Raw genomic sequence first — 15,323 nt, 5'->3', positions numbered from 1 at the left:
AATGATCAGAAAATAACTATAACATTCAAAAACTTAAGGTACAAAATAATTACAATGAAAAAGTTTAAGCTCTAGTACTGTAACTTTAACTACCTCCTCAAGAAATTAGCAAGATTGAAAGATCTGAAAACTCTGCAAAAACATCACTTACCCAAACAGTTTAAAACTACATTCCATGATTCAGCCATGAATATTTGTAATGTTATGTAAATATTCAGATTATCAATCGATAGTCAAGCATGAGACTGGTATATCAGAAACGAGACCCTATATTTGTAACACTCTCTGCTAAGTCTATTGGTATCTTATAGTGTTTTCTCAATGGAATTTCAAGCATTAAATTATATTTGGTAATGGTGGCTAAATCAGACACTCACTCCGATTCGTCAAATAGGACAAAACGACCTAAAGAATTCCTCTATATAGTGATATTATTTTCTCTCGTTTCGGAATATCTTCTCCTCAAGCAGTGACGTCAGAATTCCTCTATTATTCCAGGACGATTTATACATTATATTTGATGTTTGTTTTAAAGTTGTATTGCTGCTAATTTCACTGTAACGATATGTAACTTAAACCTTTGATATTTAAACATTGACGTGTAACTTGATGGAAAAATTGTTGATATTTTCTCTTGGTTTCACAACTCTCGTTTTACTTCGAGATTGTCGCGACGATGTTCGGAAGAGTTCGGAATGATTCGGAATCTTTCGAGCCTATTTTTCACGTGTACACGTTAAAAAGATTTTTTACTTTTATAATTAAAGATACTCCCAGTGCTGCAACTTTATAAAAAGTGGTAAAATTAGAAAGTTTAAACCTCAGGCAGACGGAGAAAAATATGTATAACACTTAAACAGTTTTCACTATGACCAAAAGAGCGAAAGTTATAGACCATACAAATTTAACTAAGTCTAGTAACGGTTGGTCTGAATCATGATAAGTGAAACTAGCCTTGCGGAACAACTTCCTTCGTTAGTTATCCGTATATATGTTCTATGTGTAAATGTAGGCGGTTTCACCCAAAATATCCCGAAGGAATAAACTAAATCCTTATTTGATCTCGATTCGCACGACTGTTTTCGCCAATGAAGCAGAAATGTTTTCTGTCCGAACAAAGTATCGGTTTATTTTTAAATAAAAATCCATGGAGGTGTATTACCGTCGTGTGTCTGTCTGTCATTTTAGCCAAAAGCAACACGACTAATATACAAGTATGGTCCTTTGTGGAGGGATACATCTAGAATTGTCTCCATGGAAAGAACTATCTTCTCGAGGGTTCATTTACCTCGTTTCCCAATTATCTAACTATTTGCATCTATATTTGTCTCCATGGAAAGAACTATCTTCTCGAGGGTTCATTTGCCTCGTATCCCAATTCCGGGGAAATATCTAACTTATTTCAATGCCATGTGATCAAGTTTAATCAAATCAGAACATTCTAAATGAAAGTGGAGTATGATAATAAGTAATCAACTTCAAGTTGTACAATATACTACACGTGGATACGTAAGTCTATCACGCTATATACTCATCCTCGATATTCCAGGGGTTACTATCACTGACGTCATTTCACCCCTAGACTATTTCAAAGTAAAACTCGAGGCAGCTCATGAGAAAACACTGACAAAAACCAGGCCTGAAAATAACTTTCTTTGATAACTTCTGAGAGAGCAACGCCAAAATTCTAAGCGATACAGTCAACCAGTTTTCCGTTATTCGTACACCACAGGACCACTTAAACCTTTGTGTTCTGTTGCTTCCATTTTTACTATGGGTGGATATAACGTCTGTGATAATAACCCCTGGAATATCGAGGATGGCTATATTCCATTTATGAGTCTAAAGTTACTTAAGTAATGTCATTTTATCTAAGTCTAACGTTACGAAAAATAACCGTGTTCATTTCATCTAAAATATCATGTTACACGTCCTTTAGTGTAATTATATATTTAAACATTGAAGTGCAAAAAACGTTTTCATAATCATTCGATTTTCTTAACAGGAACATGCAGAACACAGTCTTTATACAGTAGGTGGCGCTTGATTCATGAAACTAAGCATGTTAATTAGTCAAATGGAATATTGTCTTCGTGTTTTTAACCGACGGGAAACTCATCTAAAATATTCTGGTGTGTTTCCTGTGGTAGTATATCAGATATGTTATGGTATGTTGCATACATTTCATCATCTCATACATATATTTTGATCCTCTCCTTGTCAATCCATCTTAATGCTGAAATGGACTTATTAACTGAAATGCATTTTAGAACAACCATCCACGTCTATCAAAAATCCATTCATCGATTCACCATTCGGATTGTTTCAGTGTTTTAGAATTTAAAACTTTGTTTGACGAATAAGGTATCACTAGTATATCAAATAAAGACCTTCGCTACTTTTCTATTAGTTTTCCTTTTGAGATTGTGACCTTGATTTGCTCGTGATTCGATTGAAGGACGATTCTAATGAAGCAGTGAATGTTTATCATTCCGGAACATGTGAAACTTGATCAATTCCATACTAAGTCTGTTCAAAGTCACATGGTGATATTATTCGCTGTTTATTATATTCTTTTCTTATGATTTTTGTGTCTGTTGTTGATTATTGTTTGTTTGGATTTCAGGTTTGCTTTGCTTTACGTTGGATGTGTGTGTGTGTGTGTGTGTGTGTGTGTGTGTGGTTTTGTCATTTCATGGCTATTATTCATTTTTAAATCAAGGGATTTAATGCCATTTTTTTCATTAAATTACTGGAGATTAGATCATGAATTTTAGTTTGAACACGAGACGAATATAATAAAAAAAAAGATGTGATTATAATCGTTAACCGGTTTAGATGTCGCCACAACGTCATCAATTTCTATGAATCTAACAGAGATTAGACATTGAAAATTATCCAATCAAAACAGACGTTATATCAACATCATTTTAGAATTGTCTATCAGCAATTATTCACAATAGTGGAAGTCGTTCATAAATGTTGTACGCTATACTTTTAAACCAGACGCAACCTGTAGTATTCCGCAAAGCAAAAACAAATACACGTTCATATGAAATGATCTAAACATCTTGTTTATTTCAACAGTCCATACGAAGTCGAATGTCCCAGTCATATAGACTATAACTATAATTTTGACAGTTATATTATTCAAAAAACATGTATTCACCTTGTATATTGAATCATTTTGATAAATCTGAAGTTCCCTCTATAACTAAAGAAAAAATTCTTATAACAATACAAACTAAAAATCGACATCGTTATATAATGTTACGAATAATAAATTAGCAAACAATGAAATAGATATATATATATTATAAAATAAAGAGAAAAAACGGAACGTATTGAGAGCAGAGTAAAGTAAGAGTCTATAGGTTTGGTTGCGGAAGACGTCTTCCTACGTCTTAAGGACGGACCGGGTCGGGTTTATCACACTTCAACGAACTCCAACGCATTACGTGTAAGCGTATGTCACAACACCAAGATAATCGTGTAATTTCCGCTAGTCGTGCAGGAAAAGAATGAACAAACAATGCACAGGAATAATGTTTTAAGGGTCTGATAGGAGTCTATGTTGATAGGATGAAGGGGCTGCCGGGAATATCTTCATCTCCCCATTTCACCATGAGCGTGTGCTCGCCGATCTCGTGGCATTTGTAGCTGACCGTGAATTGTGTAGGGCCGTTCTTCTTAACGGTGAGTTCGGGTTCCGGAATACCTTTAGGATCGCACATAGCGACAAACAACATGGCGCTTCCTGTAAAAAGATAGCGGAAAATATCACTGCTTTGTCCATATTTTGTATGATTAAAAATGTTTTTAATTGGGTACATGTACGTAGAGATTTTTTACGTGTCTACGCTCTTTCATACATGTGAAGAAAATATTAAAATAAGATTTCAAAATTTAAATATACAAAATCGCATGCAATTCCATATTAGTACTTAAAGCTGCGGACATATTTAACTTACGATTGATGTAAAAAAAACATCCGAACTTTAAAAGTCACAATGGTAGTGTAATATTCTAAAGAAAGACAAGAATTATTGGAGATATTCATCCGTTATGCAAACTTTGAATTTGTGTCCCGGTGTTTAATATTGAACAAACCTGCTTCTTTGGTGTCGAGGGAGAAAGATTGCACAGTGTTTGTCCGGATTTTCTTCAAACCAGCTCCTCTGGCTACTACTTTGCTGGCGTCCCCACGCATGCGCTTCACGGATTTACCGCCATGTTTCTTTTCCATGGTTTCCACCACCATGGATGTCTGTTCGTTAACTTGGAGAGGTTTGCGTCCAGAGCCTTAAAAACATGGAAAGGAAGATACAAAACATGTTATTCCTGCCTAACATAGCTCCAACAGCTTAAGATGGTTCAATGTTGTGAACATTTTTTGGATTCCTAAAAATGTATAAACTCGTAAATACCAAGGTATTTAAGTATGAATTTACGATAGAATATCTATGAAATTCTCCAATGAAGTAGATAAGACCTTGTATACTTGATATTTTGTTATTATTTTACTACCAGAGTATTCAATTTAATTTCAATCGTCGACTAACTTGAATATAGAGATGTGATCTAATGCTTCTAATTTTTACAAAAGCCGGATCGATATCGCGATTTTGACGTCACGATGGCACAAAAGATATATCTATATTATTATATATATAATAAAACTTCAGTATCTTTGATAGGGTGAAATGGTGTCATATTTTAAAAAAACACTATTCTCGGATGGCTAACAATGAAATAGATATATATAGCTAAAGGAGGCTAATTATCATAATTATCATCTAATTGACACGCATTCATGTCAATTGTCAAAATTATCATCCTCCAAAACATGTATATGGACCAAGGTGGATTTTTTCTCTTAACAAAATATATATTGTATGTAATTCCATATTACAGAGTTATCTGCCCTTGTGGGTGGATGCTGATTGTGACGTCATAGTTTTTGGAAATAACGTCATGTGTTTCAGAGAAAACGACGTATTTGTTGATCATGAAGTAACAGACAAAGGCGAAATAATGATCACTAATGCTAGATGTATTCCAGTAGATATAAACATAAGATATCCGAGTTATTTAACCAAAACTACATGTACGTTGATGACTGTAAGTAAAAACATTAAACATGAATTGTGGACAAACATTAAATGAAACTTCATCAACTTCAAAAAGGTAGAGGTGTTGTTGAGGGAGGAGAAACACGGAGAAAATCTTGGTTTGGGGCACGGATTTCTATAGGTCAGGGCGATAGGTTTGATAAACAATTAGAATCAGGGAAATATAGAACTTTTGTTGTAAGGGGTAGGGGAAGAAGAAGTGGAGGAAGAAGGAGGGGATGAAGGAGGAATGAGGGGGATAAGGGAAATAAAACAAATAACAGCAGAAGCTCTGCAGCATGGAGAAATGTCAGTAATTAGAGGGAAAACATACTCAATTACATCTTACCATGTAATTACATGTATGTAATCAAACCAGTTCATAATCTTTAATTGAGAAAAAAGTACACATTCTAAATCAATAAATCTTCTCCTTAGTCTTCAGTGGTCACATTTGGCAGGGAATATCAATCATGTTACCTAATACAAACATGTCTTATTATTAATTAATTAGATGATTTATTAGTAGGTTGTGAGCGTCCTATTGAAATTCTTCAGTTATGCAAATATAAAGAATTGTCAGTTATCTTTGTAGGTCAAAACTTATTTTTACGAAAAACGGATATTCCAACTAATATGAATTTTGCTATCAGACTCGTACTAGATACAGATATGTATATGGTATACGTTTTATTTCTACAGGTTACAGTTTTGCGATCATAACAATGAATCGAAATCGCAGAAATTACCAGCTATGTGGAATTTGGTTGTTCTAATGGGTGTTATTTTTTCAAAATCATACGTTTTTTTCAAGGCCCACGTCCTCTCCGTAATGGCTTTTAATTAAAATAGGGGAATATAAAACGAGATTGATAATTTTGTACAGACATAAAAGTCAGTTTTCATGAAGCGGGTCGTACTATGTTTCCCGCCATCGTCCCGATTACCGCGCGGTTGTAAAGTATCACTGCACAAGACAGATAAATGCATCATCTACATTGTAAATATGTAACATATATTACGCAGTGTATCTTACGGAAAGGTAGTGGGCCTCTAATAGGAACACTTTTATACCTAAAGTGGCCTAATGGTACCACATTTCGGGTACACAGGGTTTTGATTGGTTAAGAAAATATATAATTGAAAAAAGAAGACCTTTCTTAAATTTTATCAAAAAGGACAGAAAAGGATAACACTACTAAACTTTCAATATATCATTTGAAGGCTTACAATTAATCAACCAACAACAGTGATATGGATCACGAAATGAAATCATCAAGATGTTTCTAAGTTAGTAATTTCAGTTAACGAAAATCACATCTTGGTTATAAAAAACTAATGAAAATCACATCTTGGTTATGAAAAACGGTGAATAGGGTAATTAAAAAGGCAGCACAACAGCCTTTTAAAAGAAGGGAAAGGGGATACAACTCAATGTAACAAATGAATGTCATATTTTACAAACACAAAAATAATCAGTCCACCAACTCAAACATGTCTTTTTCTTTATATACATAAAAATGGTAGAAAAATATTTTCAAATAATTTTCATGCATTTTGACAAATTATCTCGGATATATAAACGGGGTTCTTCTAAACTATGAAAAAAAACCATATGGTCATTTCTCAGAAATATTCATACAATTCCTTTAAACATACACTTTTTAATGACATACAACTAATCATCTGTTTAAGAAAATATGTAGCGATCGTGATAGCAGAGTCATTCCCTCCACCTCTGGTTTGCGTACTTGAATCCCAAGTGGGTGGCTTCCTCAATCTCCTTAATCTCGCACTCGTTTAAATGACGCTAGCTGTCAGAAGAACGTTAAACCAAAGAAAACAAACCAAGTTAACAAAATTAAACTTAATCATCCCGTGTGTATCTCAAATGAATACAAATCGTTTATATTGTTATTCATTTAAGTGTGAACTGAACGTTTTGTAGATACGCACCAACAAACCCTTGAATATTATAAAGCAATATAACATTTTTAGGTAGAAATTAAACAACCTAAAAACATCGCTTTTATCTTATTGGTATATTTCGTAGGTTCTCCAAACATTTAGCTTATTTTGTTCTTTCAAAATAATAATAATAATAATAGTAAAAAGGTATTGGGGATCCTCAGGTCATAATTTTAATAGAGCTTTTGAAAATAGAAATAAAAGAATTTTAAGCAAGAATATTGCATTCTTTCTAAACCAGCGTGTGGGCAATTTACTGAAGTTTTCAGCCATTGATTTTATTAAAAAAATATTTAAAACATTATTTTAACGATGATGGAACATTTATAGGAGATAGTGAGTTTTACCTTAAGGGAAGTTCCAGTGATAATTTAAGATTATAATCTACATGGCAGTGTAACAATTGCTTCTTGTCTATCACGATTTATTTACGATAAAGACAGCGGTATTATTCTGTATCACTAACTGTAACTTTTGTAATATTTTGCGTAATATCGTGACAACTTAATGTCGCGTTGTCATAACTAAGTACATTTTACGATGACTTAATGCCGCGATTTTGACTTTTCTGGTTTTTTGCGTTTCGCGATGGTTTATTTTCGCAATTTTGTACAGCGCGCGGAATACGCGAAACCTAATCGCAAGTGAAAAAAGTTTGTTAACAGTTCATAATTGAACATAATGCAACAAGTTCAATTTTTATTCTTTGTCGATGCCTAACGGCTGCGATTGACGCCGCTTTGTAATCACAAGAACACACACTTCCCTGCATTTTTTCTTTCTTGAATTTCCGAAAGAAACCAAAGAATAACATAGACCTCTGGTCAGAATTCAATCATCGACCGCTAAACAACTTCCAAACTTCATACTTATATTCAGAAGGTATCCAAACATGCAGGAGGTCAAACGGGTTTAATGTATCACACTGTCAAACCAAGACTCAACAATTGAAATATGTAATCAAGTTAACTATTTGTACTAATCATACTAATTAAACACCATTTGTTTTGAAAGGAATAGCTTGGGAACAATGTTGATAAACCATGGGGACTATCAACGTTATAAGATTTTTGTACAGGTATTTTTAAAGCCAAATCAGTTGTAAACTAGTTGAAATATATTTTCTAATCAATGTAATTCGAATATAAAAGTGAAGATTTGTTACTAAAAAAATCATCACGAGTTGATTTTGTTCTATATTCAAGCAAAAACAATTTGAAACGAAAATATATTATATTTTTTTTTTTTTTTTTTTTTTTTTTTTGTAATTTTAATAATTATTATCAATTATATATTTATTTACTTATTTAGTTTAATGCCGCAATGTGTCCCCATAGCTTCAATACAACAAAAACTAAGCGAGCGCAGAAAGCAACTAAATAAATATAAGGACTGAACTACGATGGAGGTAGAGAAGGGCGAAAGCACCCTACCTGATCCCCCAGACGCTGTGTCAGAAACAAAAAAACAAATAGACATGTAGACACTAAAGCTACTTAATGACTTGGAGGTTTGACAGAAAAGTATGCATTATATGCGGAATATATATTTTTGTTGTCAGTAAGACACGAATTAGTGATTGGAGCACACTTTAGTGTTCTTATTACACGTGTATACTGAGGTTAGCCACCAAGAAACGCAGGAGTGAAAAAGTAGTTCGGAATTAAAAGGGTACTCATTTTTTCGTGCATGTGATCATAGAAAAAAAAAGAACTGTTATTTTTATAAATCAATTAAGCATATGTTATTCATGTTTTCCTCTGCATTGTAATAGCTGTATATCTTGTCTAGGGCACGACTAATTCGTCGTTCTTTCCCTTCTGAACATTCATGTTCATTTTTATACAAATTGGCTGTACACATAAAGCCATTTTACCTGTAATGACGGCGGCGTAGGGACTTCCAGCGATGTTGATATTGCTGTATTTGATGGTGATGAGGTATTTTCCTGGCGCGAATGGAGAGTAGCTGAACTCGTAACCTTCGTCGACTTCCTTACAGCTGAGAGCTGCCTTAGAAGGTCCATCGATGAAAACAGCTAAGAATCCAGAACCAGATCCTACCGTTCTCACAACGAATTTATTCTTCATGCCTAAATAGTATACAACATAATTGCGTTAAAAATAATTTAAAAGAAAAACATTATACACAGTAACCAAATCCAACACATTGTTTCTTTTATTAATCTTCGAAAAACCGCGATTCAGTTATTTCAGCGTCTCAAGATTCAACCTGTAAATCAGAAAAATACTTTTTTCGAGTCACGGTTTTTTTGTTTATTATACTTCAATAAATTGATCTATTAAAATGCATTTTTTTTGCGATAATAACAATTAAGAATTCAATATTTGTGGAGTTTATTGGTTTCAATTGCTTAATGATAGTAGTCTTGAATGTATTGCTTCCCCATATGCACTTCTATGCTGTCATCAAATCTGTCATCTAATTTCATCAAAAATATTTTCTTTTGTAACAAATAACTTACAAACAAAAAGGCAAAATATTGTTATAAAATTTTACACCTACCGCATTTGCCGTGTTCTAAGCCCTCGCCGTGAGCGTGCAGCATGGCGGGATCGGCCGCTGTGGAGCCCACCATTAGGGCGAAAGGACTGTCGGGGATGTGGTGGTCGTTTAGCTTCACGTCCACGTAATGTACACCGTTTTCTTTGGGGATGAACCTGATCGCGTACAGACCAGTGTCCATCTCCTGGAGGAAACAGTCCTCGTGAGCTCCCGAGGGCGTCCTCACACAGGAATGGATCGCTCCAGTAGCGCCGTTGTAGGACACAGTAAACGTGGATGGTTTGTCAACCTGTGGAAATATAATAGAAATATCAACTAATGTTATGATATTTAATCTTAATTATCGTTTATGATGAAATTAGATATCAGATATGTTTTAGTCAACATATTTGTTTTTCTTTCTGGATAGTGAACGATATCATCATGACAGTGGGCTTGCCGATTGTGCCATGTGAAGGAAATTCTCCAAATTATTTAGATTGTAAACATGTCACATTCAAATGTTTGTCATAAGGAAACACTTGATTTGAATAAAATGAAAGAATGTTTTTTATTAGGTAATACTGACAAACGTTATTGATGTGGTGTGCCGCAGGTTTGATAGTTCTATGAAGTGCATATAATAGTATTTTGATCACCTTCGAGAAAAGAGAACGGTATCACAATCGAATCATTCACAAAAATCCACTTACAGCCAAACCTCTGTCTTTGAGCGCGTGCACTGTGACTTGGCGTGTGGCGCCACTATCAGGAGCGATGTTGACCATGAAAGGAGAGTTGGGAATATGTTCATCATTAAACTTCACGTGGATGCCGTACATTCCTGCAGAAATGGAAAATAATACGACAGTTAAAAACAATTTACAGCATCGACCTATAGTCCTGCAGTAACGCGACAAAATACGTCAGAAAACTTTCAAAAATTTGCAGCAGAAAATGTCACGCGATTGCCGTCGTTTCGATAGACGTACCTGGCTTTTTGACAAAGTAGGAGATTCCTAAGAATCCATGGGGTCTCTCCTCGAGTTTGATTTTGGCATCTGATGGACCCTCAACAGCAACACAGAGATCACCGGCTCCGGCCTCACGAGTATAGATGTTGAAGTCATCTAAAGCAAACAATATGAATGGAATTTCCTTCTTGACCTATTCTTGAACATCTGTATTGATTTTCACAATGGGACTTACCACGTCGATTGCCATTGGTTATCGAGGAACTGACAATGTTTTTTAAACAGTTTAAGGACAATTTTACAGATCTATCACGCATACATGTGATGACATTGAATTAATGTAAATTATCGATAAAACTTATCATACATCAATACAGTAAAATCTGTCATATTGACCACTTTTGTTTAAATATCATCATTTTAACAAGATGGCCCTTATGACTAAATGCTACACAGTTGGACTTGTGTATAAAAAGCATTTGTTTGTAAAGACAATATCTCTTTGTAATCTGGACGATCTTTGAACAAAGATGACTGTAATTGATAGCGGGCATTACACTATGTAGCGGGTCATTGCGCCTTTTCATTGTTCAATGAGTTAATTTAAATTGGATGAAGTGGTCTCCACACTTCTTGACCATTACTTACTGCTAATGCCGACCTCTCCGCGCTCGATACCTGGACCTCCGACCTGCACCTTGTGGTTGCCACCTGACGATAGCTGCCCAACCGAGTAAATGAAAGGACTTCCTAGATAACACAAACGAACCACATCATGTAATTGTTGAGGTATACTTAAAGCGTACCTATTTTAGCGGTAGCTTTATTTTAACGGTTTTTTTGCGCTGTCTTTGAAGCTACTGCACTAATTTTGTAAGATGGTACTGAATCACCGAATTCCGTTTAACCGTGTCAACAATACCAATTGTAATTTACATTTTTTGCACTTCGCTCAAATTTGATAGTGCTAATATAAGTACGCTTACAGTATACAAAAATCGACGACAATTCTTAGATATTTGAATGATAGTTCAACGGAACTCACTTTCAACATTTAAAATATACATTGTGTCTTAATGCAGAAAATGAAACTTTTATACAAAATACTCATTTAACATTTGGTATTGCCCAATCTAGATCTACTTAAAATATGGATACTCCGACATTGTGTTTGAATATAGATTAAAAAAGAAAAAACATTAATAAAAACTTAACAAATTTTAACGTTTGATATTGCCCACTCTAAATCTACTTTAAAATATGGATACCCCGACATTGTGTTTGAATATAAATAAAACAAAAAACAAAAAAAAAAACAGAAAATTTGATATTGTTAACCTACCAGGATATGCAAGTACACATTGTGTTTGAATGTAAATTAAACAAAACCGAAACATTAATAAATGCCTTATTTTAACTTTGATATTACCCTACCTACCAGGGATATACAAGTGTACACATTGTGTTTGAATGTAAATTAAACAAAAACCGAAACATTAATAAAATTTGCCCTATTTTAACTTTGATATTACCCTACCTACCAGGGAAATGCAAGTGCACACATTGTGTTTGAATGTAAATTAAACAAAAACCGAAACATTAATCAAATTTGCCCTATTTTAACTTTGATATTACCCTACCTACCAGGGAAATGCAAGTGTACACATTGTGTTTGAATGTAAGCTCAACGAAAAAAACACGAAACATGAATACAATCTGCCCTATGTTAACCTTTAACATACCTGAGATGTGCATGCCCTTGTGTTTGATACTAAGAATATGAGTTCCATTCATCTGAGGTGTAAAGTTCATCCTGTAATGAAAATCGTCCTCATCCATGATCTCACAAAGCTCGGTACATCCGTCTCCGTCAGTCACAGACGCTTCCATATCGAAGGGATTGGTGCCTAGCAACAATAGGTAGTATATCTAAATAACAAAACCATTCTATTCTGATATCCGGAACAAGACCCATGTGATAATTAGTGTTTTAATATTGAACGAAAAATTTCTGAAAACTAGAACTATTGGCAATAAAATGATATTTGAAGCATCTAAGTTGAAGTTGTTTAGACATGTGAAACGTTTATTTTGTACATTTGCCTTAGTATGAAACTTTTTGATAATGAATTGTGTATTTTCAAAGTATCTATTTGTCTGTGTATAATTTCTATTTTCATTTTTCCATAATGATAAACTTCCGAAAAGTGAGAGGCAAAAATGTATTTTTTTAAATATTGAATTCACCTGGGATCTTAAGAAGAAATTCGCAGTGATCTCCCTTTTTTACTGGTTCCGCCTGTTCCATCTGTTTGTTGATGGTTTCGCGGACACGTCCGGAAGGATCTCCGACCACGTTCAGCAGGAAAGGACTTCCTATAGGACAATATCGATACGCATGGTTGAATAGTTTAGATTTTAGTATCCGTCTAAATATTGAATGCTGGTAGGTATGGTACGGACAATTAGCAGTACAATAATCATTTGTAAAGCTAAACTGTGTTTTTTTTCAAGTAAAAAATGGATGGTTTTGAAAAACAATAAACTTATAAATATAATAACAATCCACAATAACACTAGGAGAATAAATATTTATTTCAATAGCCATAGCGGTACCAAACCTCACATCCTCAATATTCAAGGGGTTAATATCAATGCCATTATATCCACGATACATATCACGACAGTGATAGCAACACTTTGAATATCAAGGATGCAAACATTTTTTTTTTCATTTTTAAGCATTATTATATTTTTAATTGTCAATAATCTTTTGCTGTAAATTATATATATTACAGTTGATCAGTTGTATGAAGATTGGAGATTATTTGGCGTTACGCAAGAACTTACGGTACAACATAACCGACAAAACTATGATGTACACAGATAATAAAATATAATTTCATAGAATCGTCAATCTATACCTGTGACGTGTTCATCAGCAAAGCGGATGTTGAGGATGTAGATTCCAGGTTCGTGAGGACTGTAGTGGATATCATACTGACGATTGTCGGAAGAAGTACAATCAATCTCAGACCTGTGAGGGCCTTCGATTACCATGCTGAGTCCACCATAACCTATCAAAAACAACGTAAAACATATACCATCATGCTCATTATAATGCTTACCAGTCTTATGCTGTTGCGTCAAATTCACGGAATTCGAACCTGGAAACTAGCTTGAAGCTAAACCATCAAACGTCAATCAGGTATCAGCAATAGAGATTTTAAAAAAAACAAGGTGACATTTTCACAAGAGTACGCTACATCAATGTACGCAGTAAGTATGGTAGAATGGATACTTTGTTCGGTAACTTACCAGCATTGCTAGTGTCGATTTTAAGTATATTGGTCTGGTTGGCAAGGGCTTCTGTTGTTGGTCCAGTGACCTTGACCTTTGACGCGTGAGCGATCTCGGAATCACCGACATTGATGGAGAATGGACTTCCTTTGATGTGTTTCTCGTTCCTGAAGACTTGAACTTTGTACTCTCCTTTTTGTCTGGGTGTGAAGGAGGCGAGACCTAAAGAACAGATCAGATTATCACATGGTAAATTAGGTCAGATCCCAAAAGTCATGTATTATCAGTATGGGTTATGTCAAATTGTTTGTGTCCAACAGAACAAATATTCCACAAACAATTATTTTAAACAGAACAAAAATGAACACATCCAAAAGAGAAGAGGATTTAGTGTGAACATGTTTTATGGTGTTGATAGTCAGAATATTTGCCAAGGTAATTTTTAATGTCAATATTGTCAGAATAAAGTGCTAAATATTATATCAGGATCAGGATACATCATAATATTTCTTCAGCAAGTCCGGAGAGTTTAAATATAATACGGTTACTGATGCCTTCATCACTATAAATGTGAATATTTTCGCTAATTCCAAATTCACGCTGACTGTTACCATGCTCGCATTGCGTATCTATAGTCTATTGTCACGATTAACGATTGATGATATGTTAGAGTCTGGATATATAAGTCGGAACTTTCCACGTGGCGAATGTTCTCACACCATTCACGAATATTATCGCAGCATTGTGTAATGTTCCTGATAATGTAAAAATAACTTGCCCAAATGTCCATCTCCCAGTTTTTTCAGAATGCATGGTTCTGTGGTGTTTCCGGGTGTCTTGAGATGACCGGCTAGATCTACGATCTCTGGTTCGAGTACATCAAGGGAGTAGTCACTGCTGTTAGCCAGGGAGAGTTGAGAACGCTTCCGTCCCTCGCCTGAATCAGACACAAAATATTGTCATTTTTATACTTCTGTAGTAGTTTATACATAAGTGTATAATATAAATTTATTTTAAATAGATACATATAAAGATATTTGTATTTATGAGAGTTATTTATTGGAATAAAATTGCATATGAATACTATTCGGCTACAATAATACAATTGATGCAATTATAATAGATAAAATGTATATCAATAGCCGAATACACTTGGTACAATTAAAATAGATAATATGTATATCAATCACTATTTAATCGTGCTAGTTTGTCATTTTTCTTTCCGTATTGATCATATATGGTCAGGATGATTTACCTCTGAAAATACATCACATCACGATGATTTATAATGGATGCAGCATACCACTGTCGCAATATGATTAGTATGTTGAGACTGTGTAAATGTATGAAATACCTTTACTTTGGGAGTTAGTAACGACTAGTTACTATAAATAACTCATGCTGAGGAGTTAGACAGACCTACAAAGATAACAATATGTTAGGTTCATACAGCAAACAGTAGCAC

General features: G+C 34.3%; 1 protein-coding gene across 5 annotated transcripts in view; it reads right to left on the bottom strand.

The window, feature by feature from the left end:
- Positions 1-3,053: 3,053 nt before the first annotated feature.
- LOC138324073 (filamin-A-like) overlaps positions 3,054-15,323 on the bottom strand; it is a 48,585-nt gene continuing 36,315 nt past the window's right edge. For 3 of the 5 annotated variants that reach the window (XM_069269086.1, XM_069269088.1, XM_069269091.1), the window contains 13 exons: positions 14,637-14,795; positions 13,877-14,080; positions 13,483-13,635; positions 12,806-12,934; positions 12,301-12,465; positions 11,207-11,308; positions 10,577-10,714; positions 10,298-10,428; positions 9,606-9,894; positions 8,956-9,171; positions 8,513-8,527; positions 4,111-4,302; positions 3,054-3,757 (listed from right to left, as the gene is read on the bottom strand). In XM_069269086.1, the coding sequence (XP_069125187.1) occupies positions 3,570-3,757; positions 4,111-4,302; positions 8,513-8,527; positions 8,956-9,171; positions 9,606-9,894; positions 10,298-10,428; positions 10,577-10,714; positions 11,207-11,308; positions 12,301-12,465; positions 12,806-12,934; positions 13,483-13,635; positions 13,877-14,080; positions 14,637-14,795 (2,081 nt within the window). In that variant the 3' untranslated portion in view covers positions 3,054-3,569. The remainder of the gene's footprint in view (positions 3,758-4,110; positions 4,303-8,512; positions 8,528-8,955; positions 9,172-9,605; positions 9,895-10,297; positions 10,429-10,576; positions 10,715-11,206; positions 11,309-12,300; positions 12,466-12,805; positions 12,935-13,482; positions 13,636-13,876; positions 14,081-14,636; positions 14,796-15,323) is intronic. The other 2 variants (XM_069269087.1, XM_069269090.1) reach the window with 1 other exon arrangement.

The sequence above is a fragment of the Argopecten irradians genome, chromosome 5, assembly GCF_041381155.1.
Source record: "Argopecten irradians isolate NY chromosome 5, Ai_NY, whole genome shotgun sequence".
NCBI lineage: Eukaryota > Metazoa > Mollusca > Bivalvia > Pectinida > Pectinidae > Argopecten > Argopecten irradians.
This window is presented reverse-complemented; position numbering and strand designations above follow the sequence as displayed.